The sequence below is a fragment of the Orbicella faveolata genome, unplaced genomic scaffold, assembly GCF_042242905.1.
Source record: "Orbicella faveolata isolate gen_17 unplaced genomic scaffold, um_ofav_v1 contig_35, whole genome shotgun sequence".
NCBI classification, from domain to species: Eukaryota; Metazoa; Cnidaria; class Anthozoa; order Scleractinia; family Merulinidae; genus Orbicella; species Orbicella faveolata.
This window is the reverse complement of record NW_028301564.1, coordinates 695,878-721,209: the sequence shown is the minus strand read 5'-3', so window position 1 is coordinate 721,209 and position 25,332 is coordinate 695,878. Positions and strand designations below refer to the sequence as shown.

Here is a 25,332-nt window from a genome sequence, read left to right as displayed (position 1 = left end):
TTTTGACATCAACTAGCAAAATGTATTTCACTCGTTCTTTTTCTCGTGCTCATATAGACAACTGTTGCCTAAAACCCTCTGTGGTTTAAACGTTCAAACAATAAAGGAGAAACGTAATGAATTCTGGTAGTTGTGGTCAGATGGGAGAAAAATATATGGGTAATGGATTTAAAGATTTGGAACATTTGAGAGCGAATATAATATCAGTAATTAGTATAATTTCCAGAGGTGAATATAAGAATGGGACAATCTGATTGGTCGAAAGCTCATCATATGACGCTATATTCACCCCGCTAGAGCTTAGTTACTAAGTTCGCCCTCTTTGCCATCTCGGCAAGTAAACATGGCGGGCAGTTGCTGAATGAAGTTTTTATTTATTCGAAAGACATCACTCCAAGTCGAGGATATTTGAAAGGATGGAGAATTTTCAAAATGACTGCTGTCGCCCTTGGACCAAAAATCTTTTCAAGAACTCGCATTCAAGGCTTTTAACAATCGTAAACGCAGTGGTTGCGTTGATCACCAGCAGGTCAGATCGATTGACCGAAATTTATTTTTCTTCAAAATAAAGCTACTCACTTTTAGGCGATGATGACAACTGTGAATGAAGTCAACAACGAACAAAGCTACCGGATGAATTTATTTTTCGTAGTGTTTCGCTCGTTTGTTTTACTGCCGAACTCGGTGAGTAAATTGATTGACAATCGATTTACATGTAAAGTTTATTATTAAAACTACGGCGTACTTGCACAAGACCAATTGCGTCTGTGTTTTTATTTTTTAGTCCGTTATTTTGTAGTCCTTGATATTCACCTCTGAAAATTATACTAAAACAATTATTCGCCTCAGGCTCAGTGAACTTGGTGAATATTCACCTCGACTTTCAGTTTGTCTCGGTGAATATTCACCAATGTTCACTTCGCCTTTGGCGAATAATTGTTAAATATCGAGCGTTGTGAAAGATATCGATTTATTTCAATTTTTTCCGATTATTTTGTGCTAATTCTTGGGTTTGTGTTGTATGGGGGGTTTGTACAATTTTATATAAAAAAACAACACTCCAAATCCCAATTCGACCAGGATCGGGGACCCGCATGAAAACCAGCCGTAAGGCTTGCTCTCTTAATATTGTAATTTGTTTATAAAGAGGCGATGGCGATAGCTGTTTTTCACGCAAAGGTTGCAGATCTCATCCACTTAAGATTTTTTTCGGGACACAGAGCTATTGTTGGAACCAGTTCAAATTGTGGTCGGATTACAAAATGAGACTTCCAAAACCCCCTAACGAGCCAGCTATAATCTGCATCTTTCAACCTGATTTATTCTAGTTCTTTTAATAACGGATTAATTAAAATGGGACTGCCTTGTTAACAAAGATGAACACGTCCCATATTTTAGGAGCTGTACAGTATTTGAAGATTTCAATCACCAGCAAGAGTCGCTTAAAAAAACTGACGTCGATTTGTTAAGTATATAAATCTTCGTTCACACAACAACATAACACAGATCTCAAGTCACAATAAGACATAAACGTTTTTGTCAAAACACGCACGGAATAGTTTGGCTTTCAATATCAGTGATAGACGGTCTTCCACATGAACAATATTTGACAGGCACAGAATGGAATACGTACGATATGTATGTTTTTGAAACTGTGCGTCATAATTTTCAAAAAAATCAAAATTTGTGTTTGTTTTCCGTCCGATTTCTTTTAAATCTTTTCTCGTCGACAAACTTATATGGCGAAAAATGTTTAGTGGAACAAATGAGCGCGCTCAGATTCGCTAACGTCAAACGTCAAACTAAAATGTCGACGTTTGCCAGGTGGCAATGACGGTCCCTATGTGTGTGTATCAGGTAAATACTTAATTTATTAAGCTTTGAGCAGAAAAAAAAAACCGCGATTGATGATTATTCACAAGATTGATGTAGATAATCACTGGGAATATTAATATATTTAAAGTGGTTGAAGCGGTTAAGCTGCTCAGGCTGCACCCGAAATCTTCTGTATCACACGTGTTTTAGAGTTTCAGGTGATTAGATCAACAGCACGACCCTATTAGGAATGACGAGTCCAAAGCCATATGCGTAGGAGGCTACGGCACAGATCCATTACGTCATATATCGTCAAGTCTCTTTTAGGGGCTTCCAACAACATATTGGCAACGCCGAGGATACTGCTTCAGTCAAATAAACATGTATATTTTATCAGGCAATTTCGCTACCATCGAGATCCATTCAGTTGGTACATAGACTCCACATCTATTCACTAGTTATATTCATGCATGTTACGTCCATGTTCGATTCCAATCTAGTAGAAACATGGCCAGTTGTTGCTGTATTTCATTTTCTCACGAGACATATAATTCGGTTAATTATATTGAAGAGGGCGGCAAAGAAGTGTACCAAGAATATACCTTTTAAGGCCCGTCCACACGTATCCGGATATTTTTGAATCAGCAACTTTCTCTTCCCGGATTAAAAAATTTCGCCGTCCGCACGTAACAAAAATATCCGGATTCGCTGCCGAATTCGCCGGATGCGTGTGGACGGAAGCTGTATCCCGAAAGAGAAAGTTGCGGATTCAAAAATGTCCGGATACGTGTGGACTGGGCCTAAAACTCATGACATCGCGTTTAAACAAAGCCGAAAATCATGACCGTGACGATGGCTTGATATCTCATCTCAATTAGCTTAGGTTTTTACAATTATATTTCTCCATATATACCTTATATGTTTCCTTATTTTTAGTTTCGATTGAGAAGATATATCAAACACTCGAGACATTGTTTCACTACATTTCCAAACACCTCGAGGCTCGTCAAAAATACTCCGGTACGCTTCGTCTTATCAACTCTCTTCTCGGCGCTTGGAAATGTCGTCAAACACGTTCTTTCGAGTTTGATATATTACATACAGCGCTGCACTTACCTTAATCTGAAATATTGTGAATGAGGACTGTTAAAGAAGCTTTTATTTATTTCCCACGTTTATTCTTTGTGGTTGGCTGTAAACAATCTTTTAAATCGCCGACTCGACCCAGTAAAATTCGAGACTCGTCGTTCACATCCATCAGTTGATAGCTGCGTCCCACAGTGACACAAAGTATTCAGAGTAGTGGAAGGAAAATGAAGTGGCTTGGCTTACTCCTCCTCGTTACAGCAGTGTTTGGAGCATCAGAAAATCCTGACGGTAAGTCTCAAATTCTTTTCAAATTTAACAATTAAATACTAGCTTAATTAATTTTCAGGACAGAATGCTCAGTTTGCTTTGAGTGGGTTTTTGTTTAGATTTTTTTTTTCCAGTTAAGCTGAATAGGATAAACAATACAGTTAAAGATTTATCACTTAACTCGTTTTTTTTTAGCAAACAAATAATAATCTTGAACGTTGTAAGTCTCAGAATATAGTCAATTTGATCAAAACAAACAGAAGATACAGGAATATAAGATAACTGCAACCGCTTTAATGTTCTTTTTTTCGAAAAACTATAAAAAAATTATGTGTATTGGCAAAGGTCGTTCTTAGGTGTAAATTGAATTTTAAGCATTTGATGACAAGAAAACGGCTGCGAACTTCACTAGTATCCGGAATCAAAATGAAAATATTTCAACTTGAACTGAAAACAAAAAGAGGAATCTATTGCTTTGTTTCACGCAGCATGTAAATACAAGAACGTGACTCTATATTGCATGTTGTCTTAAAAGAACTGGGATACTTTTTCCTCTTACATCGCCCTTGTAAGTTGCACCTTTTGCCATTAACGCTAATAAAACAGTCAGAAAACTCAAGTCAAATCGAAAAAAAAAGCTTGTTATGTGGCCAAGTAATTAATTTACCTGCGACTGAAAACTCCCGATATTTTTGGGAAGCAACTACAGGATAGTGGCGTGGGAGGCATCGCACCCTCGTGGTAAGTAAGCGCGACTCCGGATCAAAATTTCGTAAATGTCTTGTTTTTCATTTTTTCAGCTTGGCGCCAATTCTCATAAGATAAGAAACATAAATTGGGACGGACACTATCTGATGGGGGACCTCTATTTCAGCTCTGACGCATGTTTGAAGGGCCAAAAAATACTGATAGTGGTTTTAAACCTTTCATTGTAGTGCCCGTTTATCATGAAACAATTATAAATATTGAATCACACGCAAAAGTTGTGTTCGCCGGGCAGCCGCTTCCCATCCGGCGAGGAGCCGGATGAGTGGCGGCTATGAAAAAAGCGGTGTCAGAGACGTTTGCTGGTAAAGCAAATGTCAGTCGTCCCACCAAGAGTAGTATCGAGCTTTCTACCACCCTATATGGAAGTTTCGGTTGACAGAATATCATTCTCCAGACCGCAATCTGACATATTGAGAGATGTCGAGAAATGCATAAAACCCTCATGGTGAAAACACAAGCTAGAATTATCTCAGTTCCTTAAACTGAGGTTAAATTTCCCTGACTTCTCGTCAAATTAAGCAAAAAAAAACAAACAAATAAATAAATAAAAATAAAATAAAATAAAATAAAATAAAAAATAGCTCAGTGTACATGTAGATGAAAATATATGCCCTGATAAAATTGCATCGGTTGTGGTTTCATTAATGACGTCAGTACTGATAGCAAGCGAGGGCAATATACAAATTTCGCGAACCTTTTGATGTGTTTAATGTTTTTAATGAAAGAATACTGTTGGTTAAACACATCAATAGAGGCTGAACAGCTTACAAGAGAATATCTGGATTGATGTCACTATAATCTTAAAGGCCATCTGATATTCAGAGGGAAAAAGTTCTATTCTAGAAAAATAAATTCTTATTTCATCGATAACTCTCGCAAATATATTTCTTAATTATTCTATTGTGTGTCATTATCGGTTTCAAAACTATCTCAGAGTGAAGATGAAAAGAGAGCGTTCAATTCCAAACTGAAATACAAAACTTAAGCCGTCATGCTTCACTTTCTAGAAAATACGCTGAATTTGGTCATTTGACCAGGACGTAAAACGCACATGCGGAGCCATGATGCTGTGCATTAACTCCTTGTTTTACGATGTTATCGCTGCTGTTAACACGGTGGTTTGCTTCCTGGCCTGTTACTGTGACTTTAAATAAGGGGTTTAGAAAGGGAACTCTCCTTTCCTTTAGAAGAAAAGTCAGTCAGTCTGTCCGTCTGTCCGTCAGTCAGTCAGTCAGTCAGTCAGTCAGTCAGTCAGTCAGTCAGTCAGTTAGTCTGTCATTCAGTCCGTCAATCCGTCAGTCAGTCAGTCAGTCAATCAAACGTAAGCCATAGTGGATGCATTTTAGAAAATTTAGCCAGAGGGAACCGGGACTAGAACGAACGTGGGACAGCTTTAATTTGTTGCAATTCGAGCCGGAAATCGGACAAAACGAGCAGAAAGCCTCGACCGCGCTGTTTAAAAAAGGGAAACCATGTGTTAGCTCTTCAGCCACACCAGCAGCTGTTAGAGAAAGCTAGTCTACCAACATTGTGCAATAGGAGACTACAAGACATATGTATTTTAATGTATAAGGTTAAACATAATTTGTGCCCGCGGACTATTTGTAACATGTTTTATACTAATTGCCATACTTATGGTTTATGGCAGGGAGATTTTCATTTACCTAGATTTAACGCTCTTACGTATGGAAAATATTCAATTCGATATCTAGGCCCACGACTATGGAGCAAACTAACAAATAAAGAGAGATCGGCGATAAACCTCAAGCGGTTTAAGACCCACGTACGGAGACTAGATCTAGACAACATCCTAGGTGGATGTATTGACCGCCATCTCATAATTTTAATTTCTCTTATAGGACTTTTCTGTATATTATTTTTAGATAGTTTTAGTTAGGTGTCCCCTATTAGCGGTGGGGATTCTCATTATTATTATTATTATTATTATTGTTATTATTATTATCATTATTATTATTATTACTATCATTATTATTATTATTATCCACTAATCGTATGAATTCATGTTACCTTGCAGAGAATGAGGGCGTCCATGACCCAGATCTGTTTGAGGGAGACATGATTCTTTCAAGCGAGCAGATTAGGAGGGCTAAGAATGGAGAAGATATTGATATTTCCCGAAAAAGAGGCGCATCCAGATTCAGAATGTGGCCCGATGGAGTCGTTCCTTATGTCATCGATCAAAGTCTTAGTGAGTTCTCGTTCTCAGTGACTACATATCACTGCTTAAAATTAACTCTGCTACTACAATACTACGGTTAAAAATAGGTAAAACAAATTTGTTTTACATGGTTGATACGTAATGGTTTCATATATAACAAAACTCCTAATGCCCAATGAGTAATTTATTCTGTGTTATTCAGTTTGTTTGTTTTTTTTTGTCACAGCCTTAAAATAAAATATTCGTCAACATCAGCTGAAATGTCTTATTTATGGCTGCGTCTTTGGAGTTTTGATGGGAGGTTGGGTGTTTTAGCTGCCCGATAATTATTTTTCGAATTCTAGCTAGTTAAACCTGAATCATTTACGCCCCGGAGCGATTTCACTCAGGATCGTCAAGAGAGCATGAAGGGTAGGAGAATTACTCCCTTATATAGGCCTAATTCCTAAGGTAACTCTCCGGCTAGGTTATTTTTAGACATGGTGCCCAGTTCTTCCCCAAACAACACCACGCGCGTTTCTTGGATCTGGATGTTTGCGTGGGAGACGAAAATGGGTGTAAAAACGCTAGAGCTGCATGTTCCTGTGAGCAAAATTCTAGTCACAGGATTGGAAGACTTTGTGGGGATTTACGAAACCGGGAGGGATCTGAAAATAACTTGAGAGGGATCGGATTATATTGGGGGATTAAGGCTCATATGGGGGATTAAACTCCCCACTCTATATCCTCTCCTTGCATTATTAAGTGCAGCGTAATAATCGAGAGTGAATTAATTGTACGTAAAACTAAAATCAAGTGGTCTATACTAATTTAGGGGTCGATTCCCGAGCTGTGGACGCTGTTAATGCAGGAATGGAAGAATGGATAATGAAAACTTGTATCCGCTTTCAAGAAAGAACAACAGAGCGAGATTTTGTCAACTTTACATCTGGCGGCAACGTACGGGGGTGAGTATGATGGCACTACTTCAGTATAAAAATGTTTGTTTAAGGATGTTCGCGCGAAAATTTTTCAACATTGATTTTTTTTCTGAGACTTTCACCACTGTAAGATGATGAGTCAGTTATGCCAGAAAGGCAAAAAGCAAAAAAAAAAAAAAAAAATTGGGAGAAGGGTGGGTCACCGACATCATTTTGGAGAGAACATGCCCGGAAGAACACCCTAAATCTGAAAAAAATCGGGCTTCGTTAGCGAATAAGGCCACAGTGTCTGTAAGCCCAAAAATTCGATATCCCGTGGACAGAAATCTTGATTTTTTTTAACTTCCCGCACTGAGTTTTTGTTCATATTTGGACAATGCGGAGATAACTGCAGATAAAAGCTGTTTCTGGAGAGAAAAATGGGGGTCACCGAACCTCCAAGATCGTTAAATCCAGGCAATGTTTAACCATGTCATGATCATTTACCTCGTATTTATTTCATAATTTGTTTCCATTTGCCCTGAAAACTCCCATCGAGGGAGTGGTAAATTAATATTTAAATTTTTGTCTCATTTTTTTAAAACTTGTTTTCAGATGCTCATCATATATTGGAAGAATCGGAAGCGGTCAAGACATAAATCTTGGTCGAGGATGCTGGACCAGGGGAATTGTTGCTCATGAAATTGGTGAATGACAACCCTAAACATTGGGTTTCTTGGTGTATAATCACTATAAACACTATCTTGAGTGCTTGATACATCTTCTCAAACGAATCTAAAACTAAGGAGAAAACGGAGAAATAAAATCATAAAAATCTATGCTAATTAAGATGAGATATCCAAACACTGTCACGCTCATGATTTCCTTTGTTTAAGCTTGATGAATTATTAATGAGTTTGAGAAATAAATATGCGATACTTTTCAACTGACACAGCTTAATCGATTCTCTCTGGCCAGGGCATGCAATTGGGTTCTACCACGAACAGTCTCGTCCCGACAGAGATGATCACATTACAATACAGCCCGAAAATATAATCCAGGGTAAGCTTTGGCGTCTGTCAATTCAATGGGCCATTTTACAGTTCTGTATTTCTTTTTTCTAAACACCAAAGTCAAGATCCATAATGTCCCAATTTATGTGCGTAGGTTTCGAGTCCAACTTTTTAAAGTATAGCCATTCGAGGATTGATTCCCTTGGCACCTCATACGACTACGGAAGTTTGATGCATTATGGAAGCAGAGCATTCTCCAGGAATGGACTACCAACCATTGTGGTTAAGACTCCAGGGGTATGTAATTGTATTAACGAGTAATTGCATACACTTGCTCCCTTACTACCCTATAGCTAGACATGAAGAGTGACTACTGCCGTGTGAGCTCCACCCTCAACAATAGACCAATTTCGATGTATTAAAATTGAGCCTACCACAATAGACCTGAGCACGAGGCTCTGGGGAATAAACCCCACAAACTCTGTAGATATTCCCCAGAGCCTCGCACTGCGGTCTATTGGTCTCTTCTCGGACCATCCCCTGTCAAAACTAAACACAAAATCAGTAAATAAATTTAAAGGTTTATAAAGATACCATCATGCTATATATGATTTATACAGTTTACTGGCTGTGTAAAGATGCAGGATAAACATTGTAAATTAATGATGAAATATTGACGAAACAGTCGGAAAAAGTCTACTGGGGCTTTTAATAAATTAATGACATAATTAACGATGCCTGACTACAAACCAATTATTTGTTTTTTATTGATAGCATCTTACTAAAAGCAAATGACACGTTATCGAACGATAACCATAAACTTTATTTTACGCTTTAACCGTGGGCTTTAAGGTGGCTGAACACAGTTTTTGATACCTATGTTTCATTCACCTTTTTCTCTAAAACCTTTGATCCCTCGGTCGCCAAAAATGGCAGCAAGCAAGTTAACAACACAAACTTTGGTTTTTTGATGGTTAAGCTGGCGTGTGTACCGTTGCCATGGTAACACGAATAAAAATAAACAGGCCTTTAAAATCGGTTTTGTTTATTTGTAGAAAATCTAGTCATTAGACTTTCTTTATAATTTGCATACACCAAGCTTGTAACGATTCTCACAAGTTAAAACCATTTTGCGAATAATTTAACAGAGAGATCTTTAATTATTCCTTGTTGAAGGTTTACTGGAATATCTAGAGTTTCCTTTGTTAAAGTTCAATTATTTTCAATACTCCAATTATTTATTTCCTAAAGTATTTTCGTGCCAATTTTCGTGAAATTCTAATGAGTGGTTCTCGAGAAATAGGCGTATTTCCGATAGTGCAAATTTTCATTCAATCGCAATTTTTTGACTTACTACGCATGCGCTGCATTTAAAGGGTTCTTTCGGCAACAAAGAAAAAGCTGAGAATTGCTGAGTTCTTTGTATCTTTACTTTTTCTAACATATATTTATGATAAAAGACTAAAGCCATCAATACACTGCGTTCAGTTATAAAGAAAAATAGCACAGATAGTGCGGGTGTTGAGTAAATAAAATGATCGCTCTATTGACGGCATGTTTGTTTTATGCAAGGTTACTATTGGTCAGCGGCAAGGTTTAAGTCCCATTGATGCACAGCAAGCAGATCTTCTGTACCAGACAGAGTGCGCCAGCAGGAGAGAAGCGGGAGGAGGTTTGTTGAGTGGTACATTTTATCAACAAAGCAAATGCTTTTTGCAGTTACCCTATTATCAACAAGGAGGCACGAGGTCCTACTAGTCAGTGCGCTGGAATTCGGATCGAGAGGTACAGCTTCGATCCCTGGCCGGGGTCCTTGTGTTGTGTTCTTGGGCAAGACAATTTCACGGTGCCTTTCTCCACCCAGGTGTGAAACCCTGAGATAGACTAGCATACCATCCGGGGGAACATCCTTTTTTCCCTAGTCGCTTCACGCTACAAAAAAACCCGTTGAACTTAACATATAGCACAAAAGCTTACAAAGTATTGATAACTAAAATATCTTGCTGTATTTTTTAGGAGCGACCACTTTGCCACCAACAACTACTCAAATGCCAACAACATCAGGTACAATGATAAGAATCCAACGAGAAGCACACGTAATGTTTCCAAACACCACTCAATATTATCTATGATAGATCAGGGGCCGATCTAGGGGAAGGATGCAGGGGGTGCGCACCCCTCCCCACGTGATGGATTGTGGCTTTCTAATATAACTGGTATTCCGCATTAAAAACTCTGTTGTTTACTGGTGTTGAGGTTAAACGATGGTGCACCACCCCTAAGAAAAATCCTTGATCCACCCCCGTAGCCATATAGATCGTTGGCTGGTAAGACAAAAATAGGGAAAAGAAAAATTTTACAATAACCGTCTAATTTCTCGCACGCTGATTGCTTCATTTTTTATCATCAATAAGAGTACAGACGGATACAGTTTTAATTTATGCAAGCTTTCAAGTTCAATTTTCAGCTGTCAAACTGTCAACTTTTTGACCAATGAGATTTTATGGACTTTTTTAAGTAGCCAATCAAAAAGCGAGAAAAGCTAATTGACGATGTTTGCGTCATTTTGAATAAAATTCACTTATCTTTGTTTACGACAAGTTTACGGCGTCTTTCCCATCATTTATTCCCGGCATTTGACCATTTTGGGCTCTTGTTATCGTAAAAATGGATAAGTCCCATTGATACACAGCAAGCAGATCTTCTGCGGAACCACTCACCTGCGGTTCGTGGTTCCACAGCCATTTCGACAATGTTATGACACAATTTATCATCAATGAGGGGACAGACGCATAAAAAACTGACGTCAATTTGTAAAATACTGGGCGTCTGGCTGTGATCTTTGGTATTGCGGTAACACCGACCCTGGCAAGTTCATTGATAACTTTGCTGCTTATTTTGTTTGAGTTTTTGACGACCTTGTGTACTTTACCTCAAACACTGAAATCGTACCTCTGCTTTCGTCAATGCATTAATCGGCAAATCAAAGATGAAAAATTCGTTACTCGCTATCTTTCGGGAGCTCGAGGTCATACTCAAGACATAAATTATAGTGAGAGTTTGGTTAATATCGTGAAATAAACTTTAGATGAACACTAAGACAAAGAATTGTACTTGCTTGATATCCCTTACCGGTATTTGCCCTTTTTAACTAAAACGACAATGCCTGAGCATTGGCCCGGAGGGGCGGGGGGGGGGGGGGGGGGAGGAGGTTGTGGTCTTTGCTGGAATGACATGTACACACCGCTACGGACTGCTGGATAACTAAAACTAAATGACTTTTCAATTGTAGGAACTACTACTTTGCCACCAACAACAACCCGGTTACCACCAACGACAGGTACTTCAGTGAAATATATTGGAGCAATTGCAAACATTTAGCAAAGATGCGGCGTGGCAAATCATACTGACTTTCGGGGAAAAAACCTGTTAATCACATTCATGAAATCTGGGCCATTAAATTAAGTACTATTATATATTTATTTATATATTCATGCCTCTTACTAACCGAGTTTGAGGTTCGCACTGTAAGATACGGACAGAGTGGATTTATGGTCCAAGAGCGAATCGTGCTGGCCATAAATCGAACGTGCAAAAAACCGGGGACTCCGTAACTTGCAGTACGGACCGAGAAGATGAGGCTAGCAAGATATTTATTATATCTCTAGTGTGTGTCTGATGGGTTTGGGAACGGCTTCAAACTTTTGACGCACACGTCGAAAGCAAAACAAGTCGTAAGAACGTTTTAATACACAATTTAAAGTAAAGGAAAGCTTACTATTAAAGTTAAGAACACTTGGCGATAAATCACGAAATATTCGGCAACAAAAACAGCTTTAAAATTAGCGGGCCGTACAGTAGAATACGGCGCGCTATATTGATCCCAGTGCGCGAAGTAACTAAGAGAAATAGTAAATTCATTTATTTTTAGCGAAAATCAAGTAAAAAACAATATTATTACTGGGGTAAGAGTATCAGTTGTCCTACACATATGCAAGGCCGCTTTGTTCGTGTAATGAACGAGACTAATCCATACAAAAAATCGAGTTTATTACATGCCAGCGTTTACATTAGCCTCTCTTTGTATATCATTCAGTAACGAGATTGTCTGATCCTCTTGCGTAACGTACTGCAGAGCCTGTTAATTTAGGTGAATATCCATGAAGGGAGAGGAGTTTTCAACTTAGCTTTGTTTTCGCTTTTTAGGGAGTTGTCAAGACAGAGACAACAGATGTAAATATTGGCCTCGTTTCTTCTGCCTATTCTACAGATACGTCAGAGAAAACTGCAAGAAGAAATGTCGGCGCTGCTGAGCGGGATATGAAACCAGCAGCGAAATTGTTGTCTAACGAGTTTAGATAAAAGCAACTATTTTTGCCATGTTTATTTAACTTTCCGAGTTTGTCTTTTTTAGTTTGTTGCTGGTTTATTTTTGTCGTCTGTTGTCTAATTTTGGTACGCTGTTTAAACTCGCTCAAAGAAATTTGCGATGCTTGTGCAGTACAAGTTTCTGATACAGGACCTCAGCCAGCCAGGAATGGCTTCGGATTGCCTTACAACATTTGAGGAGAGGCTTTAAGTTTCCCAACTTTAAAGGCTAAAACTTGGCTACAACAAGCCACCATAATCAATTCCAGGCCTAATTGCACATCATATTCTATTTTAGACCAAATGGTAGAGAAGTATACCATATTTTGGACCAAACGGCTTAGTGGGGTGGGGAAGATAAGTTTACACGTTCACTGATACTTTGTATCGCAAAATTACCTGTAACGAAGCTAAAAAAAAATACAGTTTATTTTTCCAAAATGGAAAGAAAAAATAACTTCACAAAAAGTAGTCAAATCAAGCTAAAACTCCGAAGAGAAATCCTTGCAAAGTACGTTTGTAGTGCAGACAAGCAATGGTCAACCTATGGCATTGTGTTAAGTTTTCACTTTATTTGATTCTACAAGTCTTAATCTGTTCAGTTTTAGTTTTATGTTGTCCCTACACTCTTTCTCGTTAACCACAATAAAAATGATCACGTTCCTAACTCAGGTCGGATTTTCTAAAGTGAGGAAAGGTAGCTGAAACTTTAAACTTATTTCAATGTTGGCGTCTGCGAATGTTTTCCCCAAACTTATTGTGATGCAAAGATTGTAGAACACATAGTCATGCATGCGTTGGACAAATCATCGTTATCTGAGAACTTTAGCTGTTAGTTCGTCTTCGATGCTCCGAGGAAGCCTGAACAAATTTGAATGTGGCATCTACGAGCTGAGCCCGTCACTCAATTTGCATAGTGGTTTAATTAATCCGCGCGGAAGGTTTAATTCAATGAGTTTTCCCCACACAGGAATTGACAACTCAATTGACCACATTTCTTAATAATACGGTTAGCTCTTACACTGATGAATGTCGAGTGGGTCTAATTTTTTTGTTCTTATTAAAATTCAGTGTCCAAATAAACTTTGAAGATCTTTAACACTCCCTTTACAAACACCAAGTTTCGACCGAGAAAAAACAGCTGAATTACATATTATAATACTACCGTGTAGCATGAAATTTTCGTGGGATCTATTTTTCGCGAATTTCACGGATTTTTCATCGATTCGAGAAAATTAAATCCCGTGAAAACAAACTCTCGCCAAAAGAGTCCGCGGAAATTTACTCCTTTGATTTCATTGCTGTATTTCAATGAAATTGGTTGAAACTGTAACGAAAACGACCATAATTATGGCTTCCAGTATTGTTACTTTCAAGTACCGTACATGAAATCCGCGAAAAAATTATACTTAGGGGTAAAGTCCCAAATCCAAATTCGCAAAATTCTTTTTCCTCCAAATTCGAAAATCTAAAACCAGCGGAATCAAACTCCTACGAAAATTTCATGCCACACGATATTATGCTTGACTGCTTTCTCCTGATCTTACAGAGACAATACCTCATTCCAGAAATCAGACTTTTATTTCACTTTAAATTTTCTAATTGCAGTTGCCATAATATTGACATCGTGCAACTCTTTTCTTTTTGATCTGAAATGTTTATTGGGATCTTAAGGCCAGATGCAGATATTTCTGATATTTCTCAAACAAATGACACAAGAAAAACGTAAATCTCATTTAAGCGAGAATTTAAACTGAAAAGGTACAAACTGATTAACAGTTACTTATGTAAATATAGTTCATGGTAATTTCACTTGAACAAAAGTTTGACAAAGAAACGAAGATAAAACAGCTAGGGTTCAATTTACTAAATATTTAACGAACAAAGACCTTCCAGAAGTTGCCAGGGGACACCCCTACGCTTACGTCATCGCATTCCCATCGTGTGTTCCCAGGGGTAACCAAAAAGTGATACAAACTAGCCACAAACGCGGGATGATCGTACAACCTATCTTGATCCCTCATGTGGCCCCATTTCCCAACATAGTGAGCTCCTTCCCATCCCCACCTACTGCACACTCCAGCTAAAAACGAGTTGTCATCATTCATTTTTACGTACGAACCACAGGAAGCTGGCATGGTATCGGTCTGTCCGCTGAAATACTGGACTACAGCTTCACCAGCGCTGTTGTTTGCAGTGGTCACGTGGAAAGTGCGTTGCTTTCTGCAGAAGAATCTCAGTTGAGTAAAAGACAAATGTGTTCTCAGCTGATTCATGGCAGTCTTCATGAGGAACTTCTGAGAGTTACTTACTCCTCGATATGACGTCTCAACCGGGAAATTAAAACGTCTAGAAGAGCTGCCCACCACAACATCAGAGACAAGAAGCCAACCACCTTAAATCAAGCGAGAATTGTTGATCATGATCATGCGACCAAATAAAGCCATCAGCATTGGGACCTATGGAAGTCTCAAGTTTTTTTAATAAACGAACATTATTCTGAACAACTTATTAGACGCAATTGCTGAAGATGTAGTGTATGCTACTGTGATATTTTGTGAATAAAAAGCGTTCTGATAAAAATAACAAACGTAAAACATGCACCGTACTGATTGGTATTTAGATTTTTAATTGTTATTTATAGGAAGTTTTTGAAAATTTTGTGCCAGTCTTGATGTTCAAAAGAAAATATAACTATGTTTTCTGGTATTCGGATAAGAATAATACTCGTGGACCATTTACGGTTTACCATATCGATACTAGTTAAGCACCATTATGGTCGGATGTTTTTTTTCATAAATTTTGAGTAAATTTTGATGTTCAAGAAAATATAATATATATTTTCCAGGGTTTGTGTAGCAGCCAGTGTTTAGATTTAATGTGATATTGTTTTTAGAGATCACTTTCTTTTACATCCGCGACCAAATAAATTAATTACATAATTTATGACATCCGCAGCTAGCTGTCTACATACATGAACCTTTTACCTCCGTCAGTTGTCATGTCACAGTAGACATTTAAAGGGTTTCCATTCTTCTCAGGGTCGATCCAGTACTTTCCGTCCTTTCTAGAGACTCCAAGGTCCCGGATTTCTTTACAAGAATGAGCCGGGTCGTTTGAATACAAACCCAGGGTTGCTACAACAAATAAATATTAATAGATTATAGAAATAGGTGTGGGGTTTGAAGAAGATTGGCGAACCAAGGGAACTTCCCATCGACCAAATATTCCGGGATGAATTTCAAGAAATTTTCAGTGGCGAATGGAACAGCGTCTCCCTGAATTGGCTCTGTTGGTTAAATTGGGTGTTGTTGAGAGAATGGTAAATGGCAGGAGCCATAATCGGGGACTCCGTCCCCGATTCGTCCCCGATTATGGCTCCTGTAAATGGCCAATCCGAAAGGAACTATTTTTGCATACCATTTACACAAAGCGTCCGTTAACGAACCAGTTTCTCCGTATAACTCGTAAACAACCGTCATCTTTTCGAAAACCACATTTTGGATTACAGAGTTTTGACCAATACAGGTTACTTACGCTTACTACAGTTGAAGCCATCTCCATGGTAACCAGCCTTGCACCGACATTGATATGAGCCTTCGGTATTGGCACAGTCAGCATACTGGCTGCACTCAAATTGGGATGGCTGGCATTCGTCTCTATCTGAAAATAGTGTGTAAGTTAAAGACACCTTACTACGCGTTCTTACTATGAGACGTGAGATGATTTTAGCACGTAATGTTACTTTGTCAAGTTGACCCTTTATCTTCTTAGTTTACTTATCAATTTAGAGACGAGTCGAGACGAGGTCTGGCCTTCCAAGGCAAGGAAAATAATACAACACATTAATGTTGCGACGAAAATATGATTTAATTCGATTGCTTTTCAGATAGACAAAGTCAACGTGATGACTTTGACCGTATTTGCTATAGTCCCCACCTTTTCTGGACAACTCTTAATTAACAGTGGTTTCAATCTTACCTTTCTTGCAAGTGTACTGGTGGCAATCGCTACACTGAACATCATTCCATTCATAATTATATTTCACACCAAGGGCGTGCACACAATCTTCTTCTTGGTAATTATTTGGCTGATAGTTGGCCCAGTCTGTAAAGGTTCCATCTTCTCTATCCACCCAGGTGAAGTTGCCCTCCTTAGATATGTCATTCAATCCCAGCCATGATTTGGCACCATTATGGCGGTGTTGTATAAAGACATTTTCCTCGTTGTTTTCGATATTAACAAGAACCGAGTTTTCCTGGCGACATTTTGACAGCGCTGTGGTCCAGTTTGTACATGTCTCACTAGTAAAATAACAGTACCCATTGAAATAGCTCCATCCTGGATCACAGATATCTGCGAAAATAAGAAATATGTGTTTGCCTTTATCAAAAAACGATTCATGATTAATTGGCTGCACAAATAGTATAAAGCAATTTTGCATGACATCATGAGGTAATTATCTACTTGCAGGTCAAAAGTGTGAGAGTGAAACTTGTTGCATGCGTTACAACTTTAAATTTCTCTAGAACTTATTGGTTTGTTTACACCTTTTTCAGAATAACATTAAACTGTTCACATTACAAGCTACTTGCCATGCTTCTGCACAAAACATTTATGTAGACTCACTGACCTGTAAGGACAGCATAGCCCACTGACACGGGATCATATCTGGTCTCGTACAGTTCCTTGACACAGGCTCTAAATCCAGAGGTATTCATGTTCTGAAAATGGAAGGCTTACTGAGCACTGAATTGGGGACAGCTGTTACAAATGCGACGACGTCACACGGTAAGGACAGAGCTGAAATTAATATTTGCTGGTCCCAGACCTTTCGACAACATGAATGAAACTCTTTTTCAAACACAAGAGTAACGGGACTTTAAAGCTACTGTGGCTTTCGCTCAGGTGAGGCAAAGGTCGGTCACAACTGGTAACAGTTCGAGTAGAGATATTGTTTCCTGACTATAGTACACATAATAAGAAACGAGATAAAGAAGTAGAGTAATTATAAATGTTTTAGCCATCGAAAGCTTTCAACGCTGTCTCAGCGTCTTTCTCAAGTGAACATGCATAGCGGAAATCTATTTGTCACGTGAGCTTAGTAACAGGTTTTTAATTTCAGAACTATTCTCATGCAGACGATGACACTATATAAACAACTGATACTCCTGCGCTCGAAATGTTTAGTATAAATCAATAAAATGAGGACGTTAAAGGAGCTCAGTCACGGTTTGCGCATATTGAAAAGTTTAGCCTCAATTTTCCAAATTCGTCGTTTGTAATCCGTGTCAATCTTCTCCATCCTTAGCCATCCTTGTTCCTTTATGGTTTATCATTATGTCGTTGGTGTTATTCTATCTTATTAAACTGTTATTTTCAGGTTTCCTAACATTTAAAGGTAATTCTGTATGTGGCCAAAATAACTCAAAATACCGTGACTGAGCTCCTTTAAGCATAGCTGGTCAAGGGGGGAAAGAAAATAACTTTTGGTTTCGCGCCATGTGACATTGTCCTTTACCCCTTTTGTGCTTCTTTCTTAAATCAGTAATGCCCGCATTACTCGATTAACCGTTGTAACTTTAACAAGTTAATGTCAAAAATAAAGGTTTTACCTCGATCCATGTTGTGATACCGTTATGAACTGGTGCTGAGTTTCCACTTTCCGTTGTACGGTGATTGGCAGATATCAGAACTGATGGTGTTATATTGTAACTTCTTGCAAAGTGCACGAACTGTAAAGTAAGATAGATAGGTAAACGTTTCGTACTAATACTTTTCCAAACAATTCTATATTTAGCTTTTTGGAACAGTATACTTATATATATTAAATGGAAAGAAAATGCTCTTTGATTGGCAGAATATCGGGTATATGCAACTATGAAATGATAATTATGGGTTTTTGTTCTTAACCGGCTCTGCATTGAATTTGTCCCTTTCGCACTTGTTTTTAGTGGCTCTAAGCTTTCTTTACGTAATAGGTTTTGGACATGAAATCAGCCTCCTAATTTACTTTTAAATCTATTCGATGCATCAGTTCAATGCAGTTATAAGATAATCACGCTTCTTTTCAATGTTCGGCACCATTCCATATCCAGAAGTGTTTTACGAGACAGCTCAGGATAACTTACCTGGCAGTAAGCGTTGTTATCTTCATCCTTCGGTGGGTTTGTGTTTGGAAACTTTACAAAGCCGTGTTCAGTAAAGAGTGGCCTGTGTAGTTTAGAAAACGCCATCCAGTTCTGCAATAAGGCATAATGTGTTAGCATCTAGTTTCATCGTGACCAAAAGGTTTTGCAATGAAAAAATCAGGGGTATTGCTTGATCATAGGTTGGATGACCGTTGTTCAACAGGTAGATTACATCTGATAGCTAAGAAATATGCCGAAATTTTAACGGATAGCCGAGAAATCGTCGAAAGTTTCACATAGCTGAGATTCCAACACCCCATCGAGGCCCTCAATTTGGAACTCTTTCAACAACATATAGAGTTATATAACGGTTACCATACTTTAGGTAAAAGTAGAGTAAATGTTTTACTTTAAGTGCAGTGGTGCAAACATAAAGAGCGATGTTCCTAGCAGCCAAAAATAAAACTATTACCCACTATTCTTTGATAGCCATTTTGGCTACATTTTCACAAGTTGTGAGAAGTGTAACCAAACCTTTCAATCAACAACAGCAACAACAACTAGCTTTATTTGCATGACTATGAATACACATACAGTGATGCAAAAGCTCTTGTAAACTAAAATTAAAAATAAGTTTTCATATTCATAATAATCTACATGCTAAACACGTACCACATGGATGTCTTCATGCTTTCCATCAAAGTTCTGCATTTCACGAAGACAAACTTTGAATGAGTTCTTTGTGGCATCCTCCGTCCAGATAAGAGCGGCATCATACTCTTTACCAGTCCTTAGATGTTCTGATGTCACAAGAACCACGGGATCCTCCTTAAACTTGTCCTGGATTTAACAAAACGTGACAAGCTTAATTCTTTTAAGAAGAAACTCGTTCACTTTGTCTAAACCTTTTTCCAGCTTCTATACCAATCTAGATGGTGAGCAAAATGAGAGGCAGCTCTCTTATGAACACAAGTCTTAATACTACCTTGGGAAAAGTCACATCTGCGCAATTTGTTCCAGACCACCACTTTTGTATCTTGACCACACCCACCATTCCTTGGGCCGGAGCTCCCTGGTACGCCACCCAGTCCACAGTGGCATAAGGATTAAAGTTCTTTGTAGTCCTTCCAGCCTGCATCGCACAAACTGTGAAGTTCACCGTGTTAACATCTTCAGTCCACGTGGTAACAGCGTCATGGACAGTCTCGGAGTCATTTAAATAAAAGTGACTCACAGTAATTTGGACGTAGACTTTTCTGTCAGGATAGAAACGATATGGCGGGAACACAGCTGTTTTGCAGCTTGAATCGGACCATTTTGTAACCTCCAGTTTCACTCTATCGCGGGCAAGTGGAAAACCTGTTTAAGATACAGTAGAAAGTATTAACTTGAAAAAGTTAACAAGCTGTGGAAAATGCCATTCGAGATGTTACACCGAGACTCGCATTCCCAAATGTGGATGGATGGTAAAGGAATCAACTTTCAAGTTAATAAACTTAGCGAGACTCATTCTCATCAGGACAATGTCAGGATCTACTGAGATGCAATTAACCTCGCCGAATTCAATCCATGCAGTAGGGTTTCAGTACGCAAAAAACTCAGTATACTTTATGCCTACCTATACTCTACGGCACTGTCTTTAAAGAGTACACTTTTTAAAATGCTGTTCCATTAAAAGATATGTAATAACGAGTCTTAATTGTTCACCTTCGCAGCTTCCAGGATGGTAAACTAGATTGTTTTCCTGTCCCCTGCAGTAGCTTAACTGGTGCCAACATCTGTTGTCGTATGTTGTTCCATTCGCAGTGCACACAGGATCCTGATAAGAGGGGCAGTCTTCGTAACACACACAGCGAGCGTCATGAGCACCATAGGTCTTACAGACTCCAAATGATGGACAATGCACGTTAAGGCAAGGATTGAGATCTGTGAAAAGTAATTACGTACAAATGAATAAGTCAGTATTAAAACTTCCGCCGTTACCTGTTACCTCCGTCGACAGAAAATAACTTACGATAATAGAGCACTGAAGCTTAGATTTAAACATTAGCTCGTGTTTAAAACAGTTGATAGCACAAGATGCGATGCGGAGTCACTTCGAAGGATGTCCACTTATCTGTTCGACGCATCTTAGTAAGCTTTTGCTCGACCATATTTTCATTCACTGGCAGTTGCTGGAAAACTGAGTAGTTTAAGCAATGAAGTTATAGAAGTGCTAAATTTTCTTTTATTCAAGTCTAGATGGAAGACAAAATAATAGCTACCTCCAATCACAACGTAGTTAACAGACAGAGGATCGTGTTGCCTTCCTGTTCCACTCATGTCTTTGACACAAATCCTCATAGATGTGAGATCAACTTTCTAGAAAGAAAGCAAATTTTCAATGTCAGTTTTATCATTTTTTTTCATTGCCGAGCCTGGCTATGTACCTAATTTGAACTAATCTATAACACGTGATAAAATATGGTTGTATCTACCTCCACCCAAGCAGTGATTATGTTGTTTTCTTGTGGAATAAGAAGATTCGCTTGACGATTGTAATAGTGATGGACAGATATGAGGACAGCAGGTGATGAATAAAAAGTGGTGTTGAAGTCCACTTGCTGCGAAGAGAAATACATTTTATTTAGCGGAATGACCTACACGCTTGCTCCAGTTCACTATTCTTGGGTTTGTTATTTTCCAGTCTGAAACTGTCTGCTTCCGTGGAGAGAATAAGTACGGTTAGTCCTACCTATGCTAAGGAGAGGATAGTCAATGAGGGGGTGAATAAGTTTTCGGATCGACGGATTTGGCCTTAAAAAGCGTGCGGATTGTGGAATTTTGCGCTAAATCGAGTGGAATCGTGGAATCGCGGATTGGATCGTGGATCAGCTGTGAATTTTGGCGCGGATTCCGGATTCTGCCTGTCTTGATGTTTAGATCTTGGGTCCTAAACGAAATTTGGATCATAGATCTTTCTTCAGCCCTGGTCGGTATGTTAATGAGCTCATCCGATTATTTCTTTTTTTCAACAATGCTCATTTATTTATTGGAATATATAGTTATTATAATTGACTGAATAGCTGATGGAATATAGTCACATAGTTACTGGAATTGTACTGTGTTATAGTCATCAAGTATGTTTCCTTCTTTACTATTTGTGCAAAATTAACGATGTTATTCACATTTACCGTCTTACTTTTGAACTTTTACACTTCTGTTTCCGGATGTGGTCGTGGTTTCGAATTCGGAATTGAACAAAAATATTGGCGGATCGACGGATTTGGAAAAAAAAAGGCACGGATCGGCAGATTTGCATACCCCTATTCACCCCCTCGTCAATAGAATACTAATTTCTGCGTAGAAACTTAAATATTTCAACCACACAGATTTCCCCATTTTCTTTTCGCGCAGTCGAAGTGGGCTAAAGTTTAACCAATGACTGATACCAAGCTGGTAAGACACGGCAAAAACAAGAACAACAAAACAAACACATATTTCAACAAGATGACTGACAGATGCATGTCAGACACACTGACTTGGCAGAATCCATAGTTGTTGTCAGCAGTTGGAGCGCCACTGTTAGGGAAAACTGCTTCTCCTGCCAACGTGAAATTAAAATCAGAGACATTTCTAAGGAAAGCAAACCAGTCCTGCCAAAACAAAATTAACAAATACATATATATAGCATGATGCAATATTAAAGCAAAAATGGCATTTTAAATAAGTTATAACTAATCAAAATCTCTCTCCAGACAAACTTGAATTCTCTCAGTATTGCCTTACTAAACAACGCAAAGGTGGAAGTTGGATATGATTCAATCTCAGTTGATGCTCAGGCATTGTCCAACAGTTCCAGACGCATAACAAGATGAGGTTTATTTACTCACCACAATTGTGTCTTGGTGCTGTCCATCAAATGGCGAGAATTCTCGGACACAAACCTCGAAACCTACAGAATTCACGTTCTCAAGCCAAACCCACATCGCGTCATCAGGTTTTGTGTCACGTGTGTACCTTGCTGAGACAAACACAGATGGCCTTCCACTAAAGCTCTGCAAATGTTCACGAATTTGTGTTAGCATGATTAAATAAGGAATTTCCAAGACTTGGCATACGGGTGAGCTGTGTTCCAAGGTGGAAGACGTAAGGCATTTGCTTGCAAGCACGTTCTACTGACGCATCAATTGGGATGGGGAGGGTCAATCAGAAACTACAGAAGTACCATGGAATATCCTACTTGATGTTACAGTAAATGTATACGCGTCAGTGCTTACAATGTGATAGAAAGGATATCAGGGTGGAATAGCATTCCACACGAGAAAGCACTGGATAACTGTTGTCCATGCATGCCAGACATATGCTTGGTGATTTCCAATTGCTTTCCAAAGACTTTTCAAACTGCTCAAAGCCATGAAAATCATTTCTAATATTAAATCTTTAAAGGTTTTCAGAAGTAACTAATCTGAAGAAAGTATCAAAGTATTCCAAGGAAGTTACTGGACTAGTCTTGTCTTTGTCGTTTTAACATTTTGTTCGTTCAGATCAATTTTGTGAACAACACGTGAAGTCGAATTTTGTAAGCACCGATATTCCAGGCCGCCTTGCCTTGTAAACTACATTAAATACAAAGGTGAAGATTTGAGTTTGATATCAAACATGTATAGTTCATTCTCGAGGTAGCTTACTTACATGGAAGCTTAGAATTACAAGATACGTAAGTAATTTATCGACGCTAGTTTTATGAGTGTCAACATCCAACCGTCAGTCCTGAAACTCAGATGATGGTTTTCGAAACCTCCCTTCGAGTATTCCTGCTGCTTAACCTCCTACCATACAAATAATGATGATCTCTTACAAGAGCAACCTCAGTGACTGTTTTTACTTGTTCTGGACGATGAATAAGTTTTTTACTGACCTGCTTGAACGCCACTTTGTTACACTTGCTTTGTGTTGTCCAAACTCCATCAATAGTAACACTTCCTTGTATTATTTGTGGATGGCCTTGGAATGCCAACCAGTTTACGACTCCAGTTCCATTTGTCCCAAAGCCTGTCTCACGTGTACACACCTTGAACCCACGTGTTGTCATTGACTGAACCCACATAGCGGAAGGAGAATGAACTCGCGTAAACTCCTCACCATGGTTCAGTGACGCGTGAACTTGGACCTAAAAAATATGCAGAAGACATAATTAGAGATATACGTTACAGGTCGACAGTTTGTTACAGAAAAAAAAAAGAATATGGATGCCCCCTGCCGTCTTGTACAACTAATTGGTAGCCACTGCTAACGATGTTTGCTACCAACAGATTTCAGCCTTACTCAAGTGGTGCAAAATGGTAATTTTAGAGTTGAGACTCTATGAGCCGTAAATTTTGAATTACCCAGATGATTTTGGAATAGTGAAAAATATCTTCGTTGAAGAAAAAAAAAAGCAACTGGCATTAGATTGAATCGCTTTGTTTACTGATGAAGTGCCAATACTAAGCGCTAATCAAAATTTGGTTACCTTACCTTTCCTGATTTACTAAATGGCTCAGGAAATGCAATGTTTTGGCAGCGTGGTAAGCGGCAATGCAGATTAGGCAAACAGCCATTGCCACAGCTCCAGTCTTGAAACGTTTGTGACACGTTGGACTTGCCAGATTGAAAAGAAATCCCTAGAACCAAGACGGCAAATATTGGTATTTTTAGAATCTTGAGCTCACTTCTTTAACGGATGATGAGAACATCAGAGAGCGCTGAAAAGCGCCGGGAACTGTCTGTTACCAGATGGGAATTGACCTCTCAACCAATTTCTTGCTTTACATTTACTCAGTTCCAGCTTTTAGCTTCGCATTATGAAGCCTAAAAATTAAATTTTGCTCAACCATGGCTCATTTTTGGCTGATGATTATTGAATAATGTTGATGTTAAATGAATTCTGATTGGCTAAAGACACCCAGCTCATTGCAGGTAACGCTCTGTTTTTAGTGCGATCTCTGCGTGTAATTATATTTAATGATAATCATATATCATTCGATCAGTGGGCTTCCTTTAATTTGACACTTTTTTTCTGCACTTTTCAGGTTTTGTTGATTTTTGTTTTATCCGGCTCAGCCTGTTTCAGTAGTGCTGCACAGGAGAAGGTATTGCGTGTAAACAGAATAGTAATTTGTGGGTTATTCGGTGCAGATGAATGACCTTGTGGGTGTCTCAAACAATCAAAAGAAAGGGGAATTAATCGTCTTTGCTCTATAAATTTATCACCCAAAAACTGTTTATTTGTCTAACTATGCTGAGGTTTAAGCCGATTAAAGATCTCCGCGGGAAAACACCTTGACTTTAAGCTTACAAAGTTGAACTGTTTGATCCGTGTGAGAACATTTTTACAGTATATTTACTTATTAAATAACAATCGCCGGTTTCTGTCTTGTCTATCATAACCCCAGCGGGGTCCTGTATATTCGTGAATCGCACGATTCTTTGTATTTAGCTTTCTTTTTTCTCTTTGTTAAATATGAAAGGCAACTCAAAAGATCACTGTGTATTTATTATCAGATTTTTTTCTTTTTTTCGGCTCCAGCGTGCGAGTGTAGTTGAGTGAAAGAGAGAACAAGGTTTTGCTATATAAGCCGATTTGCGTGCTAACATACTTGTGAACTGGGCTACGGAACTATCCCACTTTGATTGCATGAAAAGTTAAAGAGCGCTTAGTTTGATGAACTTCTGTTATGCCTATGACTTGGCAGGGGAACGTAAATTGCGGTAATTAAGGTAGGACTAAGGCAAACCAAGGGAAAGTAGACGGCCTGTTCAACTACGTTGGACTCTGGACG

General features: G+C 38.6%; 2 protein-coding genes across 2 annotated transcripts; one reads left to right on the top strand and one right to left on the bottom strand.

Moving 5' to 3' along the window:
- The first annotated feature begins 2,746 nt into the window (after window positions 1-2,746).
- On the top strand, window positions 2,747-12,377 carry LOC110056586 (zinc metalloproteinase nas-15-like). Its single transcript, XM_089274423.1, has 10 exons — window positions 2,747-3,192; window positions 5,975-6,148; window positions 6,933-7,065; window positions 7,633-7,724; window positions 7,996-8,079; window positions 8,185-8,327; window positions 9,603-9,702; window positions 10,047-10,094; window positions 11,323-11,370; window positions 12,237-12,377. Exons 1-10 carry the CDS (start codon window positions 3,129-3,131, stop codon window positions 12,341-12,343), a joined length of 993 nt encoding a protein of 330 aa, XP_089130549.1. The 5' UTR covers window positions 2,747-3,128; the 3' UTR covers window positions 12,344-12,377.
- A 573-nt stretch (window positions 12,378-12,950) lies between these two features.
- On the bottom strand, window positions 12,951-24,184 carry LOC110056589 (uncharacterized). The gene is made up of 16 exons (XM_089274422.1): window positions 24,029-24,184; window positions 23,430-23,681; window positions 22,402-22,566; window positions 22,051-22,164; window positions 21,007-21,132; window positions 20,794-20,890; window positions 20,237-20,455; window positions 19,515-19,888; window positions 19,202-19,369; window positions 18,530-18,640; window positions 18,014-18,133; window positions 17,032-17,122; window positions 16,380-16,754; window positions 15,936-16,061; window positions 15,386-15,535; window positions 12,951-14,793 (listed from the first exon to the last, which is right to left on the bottom strand). The coding sequence occupies exons 2-16, from the start codon at window positions 23,616-23,618 to the stop codon at window positions 14,273-14,275; spliced, it is 2,946 nt and encodes a 981-aa protein (XP_089130548.1). The 5' UTR covers window positions 23,619-23,681; window positions 24,029-24,184; the 3' UTR covers window positions 12,951-14,272.
- Between the last annotated feature and the right edge of the window lie 1,148 nt (window positions 24,185-25,332).

What these genes read in the sequence shown, in the direction of transcription:
- LOC110056589 (XM_089274422.1), bottom strand. Translation starts at nt 23,618, where the DNA reads ATGTGGGTTCAGTCAATGACAACACGTGGGTTCAAGGTGTGTACACGT. An exon ending in CAGATGTGACTTTTCCCAAG is followed by an intron (nt 19,370 to 19,514) that starts GTAGTATTAAGA and finishes TGTTAAATCCAG; the next exon opens with GACAAGTTTAAGGAGGATCC. An exon ending in ATAACAACGCTTACTGCCAG is followed by an intron (nt 18,134 to 18,529) that starts GTAAGTTATCCT and finishes CTTACTTTACAG; the next exon opens with TTCGTGCACTTTGCAAGAAG.
- LOC110056586 (XM_089274423.1), top strand. Translation starts at nt 3,129, where the DNA reads ATGAAGTGGCTTGGCTTACTCCTCCTCGTTACAGCAGTGTTTGGAGCA. An exon ending in AGCATCAGAAAATCCTGACG is followed by an intron (nt 3,193 to 5,974) that starts GTAAGTCTCAAA and finishes GTTACCTTGCAG; the next exon opens with AGAATGAGGGCGTCCATGAC. An exon ending in TGTCATCGATCAAAGTCTTA is followed by an intron (nt 6,149 to 6,932) that starts GTGAGTTCTCGT and finishes ATACTAATTTAG; the next exon opens with GGGTCGATTCCCGAGCTGTG.